General features: G+C 40.4%; 1 protein-coding gene across 2 annotated transcripts in view; it reads left to right on the top strand.

The window, feature by feature from the left end:
- MGAT4A (alpha-1,3-mannosyl-glycoprotein 4-beta-N-acetylglucosaminyltransferase A) overlaps positions 1–14,236 on the top strand; it is a 58,650-nt gene extending 44,414 nt beyond the window's left edge. For both annotated transcript variants that reach the window (XM_081857898.1, XM_081857899.1), the window contains 6 exons: positions 515–622; positions 1,388–1,581; positions 6,643–6,721; positions 8,212–8,278; positions 9,338–9,450; positions 10,690–14,236. In XM_081857898.1, coding sequence (XP_081714024.1) covers positions 515–622; positions 1,388–1,581; positions 6,643–6,721; positions 8,212–8,278; positions 9,338–9,450; positions 10,690–10,716 — 588 coding nt within the window. In that variant the 3' untranslated portion in view covers positions 10,717–14,236. The remainder of the gene's footprint in view (positions 1–514; positions 623–1,387; positions 1,582–6,642; positions 6,722–8,211; positions 8,279–9,337; positions 9,451–10,689) is intronic.
- Positions 14,237–15,592: the final 1,356 nt, after the last annotated feature.

Raw genomic sequence — 15,592 nt, 5'->3', positions numbered from 1 at the left:
ATTACTCATCACCATGGTTCTTGTAATAGACTGTAATTATGGTGGCCTGCCATCTGGGTGTTGTGATTCCTTTGGCATTAACACTGATCTGTAATACTGAGCTACAGATGTGAATCATTCTGGGTGCAGCCTTCTTGGTTTCTTCCACACCGTAAAACCCACTTTGGTCTACTGACTGCTATTGATAAATTCCTGCTTTCTGTTGAAGTTGGGTTGCTATGAGAGCGGGGTGGTGGACTGCCTTCCTTGATAGTTAATATTTCATCCCTTGGCACAGGGTCCTTGATCTTTATGTGGGCAGGTTGTGCTGTTCCTTTAGTGACAGTAAGGTTTTGTTTTCTCATTGGATGAAAGGCAAGGCATCAAACAAAACTACGGGGCTATGGAAGGCCGGCATCAAGAACGCTGCACAATATTTTGGCTCACTTATTTTTAAGTCATCATGCGTAAGGATAGCGTTTAACTTGTTCTGCATTACTAAAGTCTTCCGCCACACCCCAACTTTTCTTTTCAGAAACATTGCGATAGACAGAAATCAAATCTCAGAATACGCTTCAGGCCTTCACTTTTCCAGCATGTGGGTCTGCACTCCTCCCTAGCAGGAAAGATACAGAAACTTACAGTGAGTACTTTATGCTTCCTTTCCTTTTCTTGGAAGACCAGGTTTTGCAACTCGCATACTAATCAATCTTCTGGGTAATGTTGCAAATTACAGCTGTCTCTGGCTACTGCAGGGCCCCACGGTTGACGATCAAATATGATAAAGCAAAAGTGCCACTGGTTGTGATGGGTCTACTGCTTTTTCTCCTATTCTTGTAACCCCCATCTTCACCAGAGGTTCCCCCCACCCTCCAGAGTAGATTTTGGGATACATGAAGGCTAAAGAGGGATGGAGGAGCAATAGTTTCATTGTGCAGTATTGTCAGTGAGGGAGAGGATATTATCCCTTGTTTGCTACAGGGTAGAGGGAAAAATCTTGTTCTTCTCATCTCTAATAAAAGCTGTCTTGTTCACACACTCTCTCACTTTTTAAGTAAACTTTCTTAAAATTGTAAACTTGTTGATTCATGTTAATTGACTTTGAATTTTTATTTAACTGCAAAATAAGCCAGTAGCAGGGAGAAAATATATTATGGCTGATGGCCAGCTTGACAACAGAGAGAGGATCAGTAAAAACTGCAGAAAAATCAGAAAAGGAAAACAGGAGACTGAACAATAGACTCCCAACGTGTGTTGAGGAAAATTTCCTGCCAAGGGAAATGTTTAATGCCTCTTGATAAAAGCTGTTTCAGGCAGGTTTTTTTGCTACAGCTGACTGAAGCAGAGTCTGTTTTGCATCTGACCTCTTCTTCGGTTCCTAGCTTAATGAATCTTAACGTCTTTTTAGGATAAAGACTTCCTGAAACCATTATTGCATAAAATTCATGTCAATCCACCTGCAGAGGTTTCTACAACTTTGAAGGTTTATCAGGGTCATGCTCTTGAAAAAGCCTACATGGGTGAAGATTTCTTTTGGGCTGTTACACCAGTTGCTGGAGATTATATCCTCTTTAAATTTGACAAGCCTGTCAATGTAGAAAGGTAAGTGCTTCCATGACAAAATGAAGCTTCTGCTGAACGGTGTCTTGAAATGAGGTTGGAATTACAGTAAATCGACCAGCTTTATAAACAATTGTTCATGGCATCCAATAGAATGATTAGTCTGCTTGTTGGACTTTTTTTGTCAAATGTTTGGTATTTTAGGCAAAACAAAGCCACACCGGTTGTTTAGAATTAAAATAGCCCAGTTGCTATTTGTGCCATTTTGGAATGCAGATTGCAAATTTGGCTCTGTGTAATGTCACTTTTCTTCTTGCAAAGAAAAATTTGTGCAGGAAACCATTTTGTACTATTAGGTTAGGATAGAAGTGTACTGTTAACAGCTTTTAAGTTCTATTAAGTTCTAAGTGTATTTAGCACTCAGTTTTAATGTTTTCATGCACACATCTCTACGGGAATTCTTTCCAGTTTCCGTTGCTTAGACATGCTTATTAATCCTGTCATGAGGTTGGAAATTAATTTTGCAGAAGAGCTTCATGGTCATTTAAATTAAATGCTGGTGACTAAGCAGAAGGTTATATCTAAGCAGAAGGTTAAATGATCAGCTGGGTTATCAAAATTTCACATTGGAATAGGTCCTTAGGAATCTGACAGATGAAGAGTCAACCTTGTTTTAACATCACTGACCATGAACTTGTTCTCAAAATATTACAGCTGTGGGTTAAGAAGCAACTACTTGCTGATTTCTGATTCATCCACTAGAGATATTGCTGGCAGAGCTTACTTGAAAAAAGTTGAATTGTGGGTGCCCCACCAAGGGGGAGGTTTACAATTGCCAAATTTTGTGTTTTGTGTAAACATCACAAGATGTTTCTATGGACAATTTGTAACCTGTCGCAACTTGCACTCCACCTTCCACCTCACTTTTTAAAACAGTAAAATTGATTTATCTTTTGAAAGGTACTAATTATATCATGCTTCTTCATGATCATTTTGCAATATCTTGGGCACAGATTTGGGGTGTCTCCCGCACCACCTCAATTCAAATAACAACCCAGGGGCTATAAGTGGTCTGCAAAATTAGTTTATAATGCTATAAACTAATTTGGGGTAGTTAAGTGCGCATGGGCAGCTGTTAATCTGGAAGGATGAGAAATAAGACAAGTTAAGTTTTGCTGTCAGCATGGCAAAATAGATGTAAGTTGTAAGATCACCTAGCTTTACCAACACCCCCAAACTGAATGTTATCTTTTTGAAAATGGAAAGTCGTAATGTCACACTGACATCCATATTAGATAATAGGCAAGCTTATTTTCAGTTTTATTTGTCTTTCTTTGATCTCTACTGCAGAGAGAACATAGCAAAATGGTGTTCAGAACACTAAATATTACATTTTCAAATCCTACATCAAGCGGCTTCAATTATTACTGATTTTAAAAATTAACAATGAGAGGCATAGGACAGATTCGATAATTTTCTCTCCTGGTTTCAACAAAAAGGGAACATTATTTCAAATAAAGGAAGATCAGTTTTATATTCTGCTTGAACAATGGGGTTAGAAACCACAGATTTCATGAATTAGTCATTTTTACACAACCATTAAAAACTCAGTCATACATGTCTGTCTCCGGGAGATTGTTACTGATTTGTTTCATGTTGACAAGGAAACTATTAGCTGAAATGCTGAAAAATAAGCTCATTTTTTAACAGCTGCCATCTTGAAATAGGAATATTTGTAACACAAGATGCTCCTTAAAATAGGAGATGTTATGTCCTATTGTATATTTTACAAAATTGTCTTGATAACGTTAATGTGTGCAGCAATCAGTTTTGCCAAGGCAAATGTATTATTAGGACCAGGGAACCTTTTCATATGTACAGTGGTGCCTCGCAAGACGAAATTAATTCGTTCCGCAAGTTTTTTCTTCTTGCGAGTTTTTTGTCTTGCGAAACACGGTTTCCCATAGGAATGCATTGAAAATCAATCAATGCGTTCCTATGGAGACCGTCCATCCCCTCTGTCCCCTCTTTTGAAGCAAGGGGCGGCAACGGGGAGAAGATCACTTCTCCCCGTTGCCGCCCCTTGGTTCAAAAGGGGTCGGGGGACAGAGGGGAAGGTGCGCGCCTTCCCCTCTGTCCCCTCTTTTGAAGCAAGGGGCGGAGGGGAGAAGATCGCTTCTCCGCGTTGCCGCCCCTTGGTTCAAAAGGGGTCCGGGGACAGAGGGGAAGGCGCGCGGGGCTGGCAATGGGGAGAAGCGATCTTCTCCCCGCCAACCCTTGCTTCAAAAGAGGTCCGGGGACAGCAGGGAAGACACGCTGCGCTTCCCTGCTATCCCCGGAGCTTGCGGGGCAAGCTTCGTTTTGCGAAGCAAGCCCATAGGGAGATGCGTCTTGCGAAGCGGCTAAGAAAATGAAAAACTCCTTCGTCTAGCGAGTTTTTCGTCTTCCGAGGCGTTCGTCTTGTGGGGCACCACTGTAAATGTGTATCATATGTTGTAAGGAATGTTACCTGAACTCTTAAAGGTTTTACAGTGGTACCTCGCAAGACGAATGCCTCGTAAGACGAAAAACTCGCAAAACGAAAGAGTTTTTCGTTTTTTGAGTTGCTTCGCAAGACGGATTTCCCTATGGGCTTGCTTCGCAAGACGAAAACGTCTTGCAAGTTTGTTTCCTTTTTATTGAAACCATGCATTCAGGGGGTGCAGTTGCGACTTGACTTCGAGCCTTTTTTGAGGTTTTTGAAGACTGGTGATTTTTGAAGCTTTTCCAAAATCCGTGCTTCGCAAGACGAAAAAAATCGCAAGACGAAAAAACTCGCAGAACGAAATAATTTCGTCTTGCGAGGTACCACTGTACTGACATTTCTGTGGAGGTTCAAATGGTTGAAAGCGGTGGCTAAGGACCTTCTTCGCCTTGATGTTCCTCACGCAACAGTAAAGTTTGTCATGGTGTCTTGTGCAAAAATAGCATTTCCATTCAAGTTAAGTCTTCTGTTTCATTCAAGTCACAGGGGCTTTTTCTACATTGAAGAGATCTTGCTACATGGATTCAAAGATATGTACAATATGAAGATGTAGCTGTTTTCCTTAACTTAAAGTTCAAAACAGTTCTGAAGTAATATTTTGTGTGAAGATTGCTTACAGTATATTAAACAAGGCAGCAAGTGACAGATTTACAACAACATGTTGTTGTGTATACTGATGCCAATTAATCTGTGCTTGTGTTCTCATCGTCCATGTGTAGGAATTGAGTCAGCTTTAATTCATCTCTTTTGGACTATTTATATATGTAATTGTATTCAGCCATTCAGGTTTCAGATGAATTTCTATCTACATCTATTTTTTGGCCATCTGCTTGGTAAATACTACTTTACAACTGCTTTGAATTTTAAGATAAGGGAAGCAGTTGCATATATGTAGATGGAAAGTACTGTAATTTGAAGCTGTGGGACGGAGTATTTCTTCGAAATAGAAGCTGCTTATGTAAAATCAATAAAATTAGAAGAATTAACTTTGCATGGAAATGTTTCCTGAGAAGACACAAACAGAATAATCCTATGACTATTTACCTGGAAGTTAACATGTATTAATTGAGACTTTCTCTCAGATAAGTGTGCATAAGATTGCAGGAACTTCATTTCACTATAGGTCAAATGAATGGTTACAGGGTGGGGGGGAGCAAGGAACAGAATTGCTTACATACATTGGACTTTACTTTCTGCTATCATGCTGTAATGTGTAAGGATTTATAACTGTATAGGCAGTCCTCTTTTTTACAGCTTGCAAGTAACAGAAATAAGTGAAAGTGATTTATATTTAGGGGTTCTTTTGGTCAGCTTTTCTCATGATTTACTTGAAATCTGCCCAAACAATTGTGCCCTTTGGATCGCCAGCCCAGAGACCTCCTGTTGCTGTAGCTTGTTGGGCTCTTCCCAAGGCATCCTCCACCCCCATGTTCCTGCCTAGGACCTCACACTTCCCTCTAGATAGGATGTCTAGTTTGCTTTTAGGTTAAGGTTCCCCTTTGAGGAAATATTCACAATTTTCATGTCACTGTCTGTGCATGCCAAAATAGCACTCCTGACAAAAGATCTAGATTTATTTAAAGCAGGGGTAGATCACCTGTGGCTTACAGGTGTTGTTGGACCAACTCCTATCCATAGCTATTGACCATGCTGGCTGGACTAATGGGACTTGATAGTCTTAACAACAAATTCAGGGGGCAAGGTTACCCATTCATGGTTTGAAATTACTGAATTGATTTGGGGGTTGTAATATAAACATACTTCTTATTTAAACATACAGTGGTACGTCGGGTTAAGAACTTAATTCGTTCTGGAGGTCTGTTCTTAACCTGAAACTGTTCTTAACCTGAGGTACCACTTTAACTAATGGGGCCTCCTGCTGCCGCCGCACGATTTCTGTTCTCATCCTGAAGCAAAGTTCTTAACCTGAAACACTATTTCTGGGTTAGCGGAGTCTGTAACCTGAAGCGTCTGTAACCTGAAGCGTCTGTAATCCGAGGTACCACTGTGGTTGAATTCCTTCTAGGCATCCTTACACTGATAGCGGTTAAGAACATACAAATCTCATTTGGCAATTTTAGTCCATTATGATTCCTTTGACAACTGTGTACAAGAACCAGGGGCAGTATTCAACTAACATATATCATCAGTGCAAGGATTTCTGCCTTGGTAATGAGACTTCCCCCCGTCCTCCTCCTGGGTGCACTCCAGCTACCCCCAAATCTGCTTGAGAGTGTTGGAGGAACCCCTAGAACAGATTGAGGGAGCATGTAGTGATAGGAGAGGTGGAAAACCTTCCATTGCACAAGCAGAAATACTTGCACTGATGGAACATTTAGTTAGCACCATGTTGGATACCCAATGTTATAATCTTTCAACGTGCTTTCATTAAATCTTTTGGGTGTCATTGGCAGCAGTCTTTTCCATACTTACCTGGGAGTAAACCCCTTTGAACACATTAAGTTCTAAGTAAACAGGATTTTGTGGGGTTTCGGTCTTTTAGGTGGCCTTTATATGTTTCCATACTTCTCATTAGCCATGACTGATCATCTTGGGCTTCTTAATCTTCACTTTTATAGATTCCTGTTCCACAGCGGCAACCCAGAACATCCAGGAGATATATTCGTCAACACAACAGTGGAAGTGTTGCCTTTTAAGGTATGAAGACAGAGAAGTCTGTCTCTCCCCCCCCCCCCTTGTATTTATCTTAAGGGTAAAAATGACTATCTTTCATACATGACACTTCTATTGATATAAGAGAATGTGGGTTTTCTCCCTCCCCAAAGATAGAACTATTAATCCCACCAAATCTTATCTCAAAAAACTGGAATAAGGAATGTATATTTCCAGAAGGCTGACATTCATGATCTAAGTGTAACCTACTTAGGTAAACCAGAGCTGCCACTACCCACTGAATGCAGAATTGTAGGACTTGGTTTAGCATTTATAGAACTTAGCTTGTGAAATTGACTCCAGTGGCCTTATCAGCCTCAGGATGCTTGGGAGGTGATAACAAAGGCCATACAACAGTTGTGGTACAATTAGGGCTAAGAAGAAAGGGCGACTGTAGTGTCCTCTCCTTGTGTTCCCCTAAATCTGATTGAGGGGTTCTTCCAATTCTCTGGAGCTAGGGTTGCCATATCTTGTAGAGCAAAAAAGAGGACAGCCTGAGCCACTGCCAGCCTGAGCTGGGGAAAGAGGTGCACATGCTTGGGTTGGTAGCAGCCACGGCGTGCAGAGCAGCCTGCGCCACCCCCCAAATAAAAACGACTCCCCGCAAACCCAGACATTTGCTTTAAGATGTAAAAATCCCCCCGGATGGGCATGTTAGGCCCCAAAAGAGGACATGTTAAATGCTGCTCTCTTTGCATCTGCACAAAAAGTAAAACTTTATTTCTTTCTCTTTTTTAATGACTCTGTTTGGGGGACTTCTAATCATGATTTGTGTACAGAACAAAGGGACCCTGCTGTAATATAGAGTTATCGACTGATCTGCTTATTTCTGTGACATCTTTACGTGTTCAGTCATATGTGCTTTTCTGCCCTTGTTCTCAAGGAATTGTTTTTAAAAAAAAAAAATCATGAAAAATTGGCATTTAAATTATATACATTTTGAGGCATATTTCCCATAAATGTGTGCTGTGTACGTTTAAGTTCTAAAATATGCATCTGTATGCTTTTCTATGCATTCTCCCCTAGAATATTCAGAGTAGAATTCAACATTGTGTTATGAGAAAACATTTCATCTGTGTAAGCATTGCAGTTTGCCAGACAGAATACCCTCCTCTCCTTCCCCTACATGATGTACTGAGGGTTCTCCTGACCCCCTCTCAAGCCAATTTCAGACTTTGGGGGAAACCCCATTGTGCAGGACTGCTTCCACTGACAGGCTTGTTAGGTGAATCCTGCCCCCATTTCCCCCATAAAATAAGCATTTTTACATGCAGTTTTATAATCTGAATGTCATTGCAAAATCCAGAGAAGTGTGTTTGATCCTTAGACTGTTGTCCCTTCAGTGAATGAGGCCAGAAACTGTGAAATTGGGTTGGTTCCTTTTTTAAAATGAAGGCCAAAATTCTTCTCTATCCCTTATGAATCGCTACATTGGCATATAACTAATACTTCAATTTTTTTATCTCGCTTTTCAGAGTGAAGAGTTGGTATTAAGCAGAGAAACCAAAGAGAAACGATTGGATGATGGGTATTTCAGAATAGGTAACACTGTGTAAAAGAAAGAAAAAAAGAACTGTTTTTACAAAAATTATCATCAACGAAACTGTTTTGTAACTGAGGTCCCATTTGCACTATACATTTAAATCAGTTTCATACTACTTTAAACAGCCATGGCTTTCCCCAAAGAATTGTGGAAACTGTTAGTTGTTAGAAGACTTCTGTTCCCCTCACAGAACTACAATTCTCAGAGTTCCCTGGGAATAGAGATTGGTTATAACACTACTCTGGGAATTGTAGCTCAACACCTGTAACAAGCTACAATTCCCTGAATTCTTTGAGGGAAGCTATCACTGTTTAAAGTTATATAGTGCAGATGGGGCTTAAGGCAACTTGTCTTATGGCCTGGTCTTATCTACCAAAGCCCCACAGAAGTTTGGGTGATGGCAGCAGAAGCCAGACTCAGTTGAGCAGCAGTTCACTTTTTGGTGTTACCAAGTGTAGGAGAAGGTACCTTGTAGCATCCAACAACTGCAAGGGATGAAGGAAATTCTTGATTGTCCTCCTATATTGTTAAAATAAACTCTGGATAGCTAAAGTAACAAATCGTAGTACCAGTTCTATATTTTTACAGGCTGACTATGATGCTGCTTTTAGTTGAAACAGAGATAATTTATGATATGAACAGAATAATGAGATTATGGTAACCCTTTATCTAGAAGTTTCAATTGAGAACTGAGATTTTAAAAATATGTAAGCTGGAGTATTTTTTTTTTTTGCACGCAAATCTCAGTCCCAAATAAAGAATATATTTGGATGAATGTTGAAAGTAATATATAGGGTTTGGGGATGCTGTTTTTTAATTTGATTTATGAGGCATTGAAGCATTGTTCAAACTGAGGCACAAAAATCCTGTTTTTGTGAAAAAGTAGATCTCTGACTGCTTCCACAAACTCTTACCTTTTCCTGTGTTGCCTTGGGGACTGCCGCAGTTGTGAACCCATTTCAAAACTAAATACAGTAGACTTACATGTAACATGTTCTTATGTGATGGCTTGCATTGGCTGAACGTTTTCATTTAGAATGCCTTTTTGCTTTCTGAAGGCAAATTTGAAAATGGAATGGCAGAGGGAACAGTTGATCCCAGTCTAAATCCAATTGCAGCTGTCCGGCTTCTAGTAATACAAAACTCATCTGTCTGGGCAATTCTAAATGAGGTAAGATTTCAACAGAATGCCTTGTATGACTAGAAAACCAACCTTCAAGCCACTTCAGGTTTAAGTCTCACTTTAAAAGAAGTGTTTTGTGACATTCCGAGTCTGTGGGACTATTGTGATAAACCTCTCCATGCTGGCATTTTGCAGACAGATTTTAGTCAATTGATGCGGCTTCCAGACACAAGTGATACACACTGCGGTTGTGTGAAATGCTGATGACACAAATCTCTCTCTCTCTCTCTCTCTCTCTCTCTGTGTGTGTGTGTGTGTGTGTGTGTTTGCTTGCTGCTTTGAGAACACTTGGGCACTTGCCTTGCTGAAGCACTCTATGACAGGGGTCAGCAAACTTTTCCAGCAGGGGGCCGGTTCACTGTCACTCAGACCTTGTGGGGGGCCGGACTTTTTTTTTGGGGGGGGGGAATGAACAAATTCCTATGCCCCACAAATAACCCAGAGATGCATTTTAAATAAAAGCACACATTCTACTCATGTAAAAACACGCTGATTCCCGGACCGTCCGCTGGCCGGATTTAGAAGGTGATTGGCCCACATCCGGCCCCCGGGCATTAGTTTGCCTACCCATGCCCTATGACATCCTAGTGCTATTAAGTAATTTTTGAATGTTAGGTTTGAACCAAAGGTGCTCTTCTCTTCATATCCAACCCAGAAGAGGTGTCTGCTAGCAGATGGCAGGGTTTGTGATCCCCCCCCCCCCGCACCACCTTGCATGCTGTTCCAGATAATTCCCAAATCCTAGGAAGTACTTTTGGAAGGGATTCAAAAAACAAACATTTTTCTGTTAGGTGCTGGAAGTTCTGCTCAGCTTCCCTATTATCACATTCAGTTTGAAAAGCGTTTTAGGAGTCTGCTTTGTCAGCTGTATCTGTGTGGAAAGCAACAGTTTAGATCAGCTGGGATGTTTCATGGTTGTGGGACAAGACTTTGTTATGACAAAAGGCAGCTTACAATCAAGGATAGACCTCTAGCGTTTCCACAGCAAACCGACTGGTTTATATTTAACATTGAAAAGGCACTCTTGTGTCAAAACACATGCATGCAGTATATGCACACCCAGAAGCCATGTTTAGTCTCTGCTGTCAAGCAGCTTGTAGAAAATGTGGTTCAGTCACACAGGGGTGGGGGGGAATTACAAGGAACTGTCTTTTACTGTAATGTGTGGTGGTCTTTTTCATAAACAGGTGTATATTTTACCAGCTGCTTTTCAACTCTGCATTGCAGATTCATATTAAAAAGCTCCCCAACTGATCAATCAAGAGGAACAAAAGAGATCTCCATCTTTTGAAGACTTTTCTACAAAATCCACCCCCCCTCCAATTGCAGAGTGAAGTCACTGAGCATGCACCTTATTTCCAACTCTGACTTCTCAGTGAAACTACCTCTTGTGAAATCTACTGTAGTTGAGAAGATAAGACTCAGCAAGAAAGATTTATTACAATCTAGAAACTGACCGGTATTATTTATCTTGGATCCATGAGTTCCTTCATGACTCTGCTGCCTAAGGATCACAGTATCCCCGATCCAAGTGATAGGGATACGCTACATGGAAGTTGTACATATTGTTACATTCCTCGAAGATGAAAAAAATATAAATACATTTTATGAAGGGGGTACTTTTTGGAGGTCCATTTATTTTGCTAATTCAAGCCCTCTTTTATAGATTATCAGGGATATATATTCAAAAGCATTAGGGGGATTTAATTTATTAAAATGATTTGAAAAGTACATATTTTTATGCAGGTAATATAACTCGATGCAGTTTTTTTTTTAAACGGATTATCTTACTTCTTGGGTTAACACTACAATTTACTTTGGTGATGAGGTGACCATATTTTGTAATATACTGCCATGGTTAGGAGTGTTAAATGGGAGTTTAAAGATGAAGCACTTTTGTACCATACCAAGAACGCAACTTTAAAAAGTTATCCTGCACAAAACCCATTGAAAGTAAATGTGATTTTGCATAGGACAACTTCCCCTATGGCTTAAGCCCAAAATCTAGGAGATGTTGTTCAAAGGCATAACATGCAAGGACTTTGAATAGCATTACTTTCTAATGCTCACAGTCCACAATATGTAATCATAGAAAGCATGTTGAGGAGTTTTGTACTTCAGTATGGTGTGTGAATCTGAAGTTTGATTCATCCTCTCCCATTAAAGGGAAATTTTGATAATGGATTATTCCTTTTTAAACCTTTGTACAATCTTCCAAAACAAGCCAATTTATTCATTTGGATAGAAAAGCGCTCTGTTTCCGCATTTACAGTTTTGTTTTTGCTTCACATCCCGTTTTGTATGATCTCTGCACATTCTTATGGAATGACTTAAACTTACCGTTTTATTAGGGATAACAGTGGAAATAGGTAGATACACAGTAACCTCAGCTGAGCTTTTTTAAAAATGTGATTTGTCTGTCCTTACTTTCAAGTGTTAAAAGTGATTTTTTTCCCCCTTTAAGAGGGCCCAGCTCCCGCTAAAAGCATTGCACTCCAGCTGACTGAAGCAAGGGACATCATGTGATTCTAGATGCTTGTTGTCTTTTGTACTTCAAGGAAAAGAAGAAGAGATCCTTGCTTGGTCAGTAGCCTTGAAGAGAGGCAATTCTAGCACTTTGTGCTCTGCAGCACAGTAAACACGCAATATGTAATAATAGTTTTTAAAGAACTCTCTTAACCCTAGCCAAGATATGAGAAGCTAAGTTGTTGTTTTTTTACCTCAACTGCACACCTGTCACTCATGCAGGTAAACAGAAGTTTACTTAAGTGGTGGTAGTTTGTTTCATGAGCTGAATCTTAAGATAATTCTGCATCTTGGATGCCAGCTTTGCCAAAAAAGAACGGTCTGCCTTCTCTCAAGGGTGAAAACGTTTTGTAAAATTTATGCGAATAGGTGTCTGCAAATAGGTGTCTGCCCCCCCATTTTTTTCTAAAAAGTGTCATAATAATATACATTTTTAAATCAAGTTTCAAATTGTTCAAGATGTTTCCACAATAGAGGAGGTCCCCTCCCCATTTTTTTTCCTTGGTTGAATCTGTCCTATATTTATAGACTAGGTTTGCTGAGACTCTTTACTTCTCCATTTGGCTGGGAAGATAAGTATGCGCTTAAGATTTTATCTTGTTTTACTATGTGTGTTGCCCAAAGAATGACTGTTATTGGGCATCGAATAAAAATAGTTAAAAAATAAAAAAAGAGAGCTTGTGTAGCATAGTGGCCGAGAGCCTGTCTTCAAACATCACCTTCCATGAGATCACTGGGTGGCCTTAGGTAAGCCACAATTTCTGTCTTAGCTCCACATCTGAAATACAGGCATAATGAGGCTGCAGGGTGGTTCTAAAGATTTATGAGGCAGTGCAAGGCACTTAAAAAACCAAAGTGCTACATAAATGCTAAGTATTTACAATTGTCATTGGGAAAAGTCGAATGCTGTCTGTGGTGCCAAACTTGCATTGAAACCAGTGTTCGCACAACAATTACAGGAGCAAGTATTTATGCATTTTGAACCAGTGCTTGATGATTTGGTAACACCACTAGCCTACTCGAAGGTAGGGGGGGTGTAGGAGAAATTCCAAGTCCATGGGACAAATTTCTAAGCCAACTTTGTATGTGTTTTGCATGGGGGATAATATGCAGACCTGTATCTCCAATTTGATTTGCTCTGAACAAGCTTTGTAACAGCCCTGGTCTTCCACTTAGCATAGCAAAGCATGGGGGCTATAGCTCCTCATTAAAGGTTGGCAGTATTGCTCCCAAGCTTGTACGCCTAAAAGGTTTGTAAAAATGTGTCAACAGTTGGTGGTATGAATTAAGGGGTTGTTTGATCTTTTGCTACATAGTATTACTAAATCCCAGAGTCCATCAATCAACACCCCCCTTCTAAGTTCATTCCGTTTGTGGCAACTACCCTTCTAATGCCCCTGATTTTTGTCCGCCAAGTGATCAAATTATTGCCTAGAAACCAAAGTGTTGTTTTCCTGCTTTTACCTAGCAGTCCAACTGGGCTTTACCCCCCCCCCCAGCAAATGCAACCTAATCTTCCACAGTATATTGAACATGTTGATTCTGGGCTGGGTGGGAGAGAGAACACAAATCAGCTAAAAGCAGGGGACGTAATACAGAGATCGTGTGGCGAAACAACCACCAAAAGTCTCCCCTTACTCATTGGAAATAAGAAAAAAAAATCCTGTCCTGCAAATGTAAGTTAACTTAATCCAAAACTTCTTTACATCTCTCTGGCCATTCTACAAAGATGACAAGCCTTTCAAATTAAGTCACATTCCCTGAAGATCAGATTTGTGCGTCACTTGTATTACGGCGTAGCTATTTGCTAAGGTTTTAATATACTATTGTGAATGTTTATAAGCCTTAAAAATAGCTGAGTAGGATGACAGCCAGCAGGTTTGATTTCTTGCTTTTATTAGACTTTGCTAGGAATGATTACAATTTTGGTAAGTGAATGATGTCAGTAGTAATTAGTTCACCAAAGGAGAAATGATGCCCCAACTCCTTATTCCCAGTCCGCTGTGTGGTTGCCAATTTCTGTTTCTGTGCTCGTGGAACCTGCAACTTTGGCCCTACAGCCAGCCATGTTTTCATTAACCATTGACAGTACTTGCAGTACAATTTATTTTTTGGAGCTAGGTTTTGGTTTTGTTAATCTTGCTGCTATATTTGAAAACCTAACTGGGTCATGTTAACCGTGCCTTTCATCAATGTTCTATGTGCCACAGCTGCCCATGTAATATTTGAAATAAATATTTTGAAAAAGCGTTATTGAATTCTTAAGCTAGTGAAAATATGGAACTCTGTACAGAACAGCTTTTGGATCAGAGCTTTTTTTGATACACCACTTTACCATTTGGCTTCTCTCTAAACCCTCTTTTTCCAAGGCTACTTTAGAAAGGTGCATACCGGGGTGGGTAACATGTGGCCTGAAGCCCAAATTCTGCCCAACTGCAGGTACAATGGTACCTTGGTACTCAAACAACTTGGCTCCTGAACAAATCGGCTCCCTAACGCCACAAACTCGGAAGTAAGTGTTCGTTCTGGAAATCTGTTCAACTTTCAAAATGTTCGGAAACCAAAGCACGGCTTCTGATTGGCTGCAGGAAGCTCCTGCAGCCAATCGGAAGCCGCGCCAGATGTTCGGCTTCCCTTAAAGTCATTCAAAAACCAGAACACTCACTTCCGGATTTCAGTTGCTGGGGAGCCAATTTGTTCAGGATCTAAGGTACGACTTTATTGTTTACTGCTTTCAGTTCTGAGACCACTTTTATTTGGCCTTGAAACAGTTTCTATGGAAGTGTATCAGCATCTGTCAAATCAAGGAGGCATTGAATAGCTTGCTTCCGTGCCTTTAGATGGATGTATACCCCTCCTTCATGAGAGAGAAAAACAGGGCTGTAAACTGCAAGAAACAAGAGCAGTTCGTATCAACCAAACTTGTTTCCTTTGGGATGAAAATGCTCTTTTAAAAACCATTTTTAAGAGTGTTCTTTTTCTTTTCTAAAGAACTTGCAGTGCCCCACTCCTGCAGAATTTCCCATACACCATACCCCTGTTTGTCAAACTATTGGGAAATGCTGTGCAAGGAGCTCTGCAAGCATTGCCAATTCACAGTACAGTGGTATCCTGGTTCCCGAATTTAATCCATTCCAGGAGTCCGTTCGACTCTCAAAACCCTTCGAAAACCAAGCCACGGCTTCTGATTGGCTGCAGGAGCTTCCTCCACTCAACTGGAAGCCATGTCGGACGTTCGGCTTCCGAAAAACGTTCACAAACCAAGATTCTGTTCAACTTCCAAGGTACAACTGTACTTTGAAAACTCTTTACTACTTTGCCGTCTACACAGAAGTAAGCCTACTGAATCCAACTGGGTTTACTCCCAGGTAAAGGGATAGAACAGTAGCCAAAGAAAGTACTTCCACTAGCACAAGGAACTACTTCCCTCACTTTCCATGACTGCTTATATATGTTTTCAGGAGAGAGGGGAGTTCAATTGTGCAAGCAGGAAATTGTTGAGCTAGCAGAAGTACTGTAGGAAACTGTGCTTCGTAATACTCATATTTGTTAACAAAGCTGTTTACAAATAGCAAAGTCAATGCCTTTTCAATGTTGCACACAG

This window comes from Podarcis erhardii (genome assembly GCF_964252035.2).
Source record: "Podarcis erhardii genome assembly, chromosome: 4".
In the NCBI taxonomy this organism is placed as follows: Eukaryota; Metazoa; Chordata; class Lepidosauria; order Squamata; family Lacertidae; genus Podarcis; species Podarcis erhardii.
The sequence above is the reverse complement of the archived record's forward strand: the minus strand, read 5'-3'. Positions and strand labels throughout refer to the sequence as shown.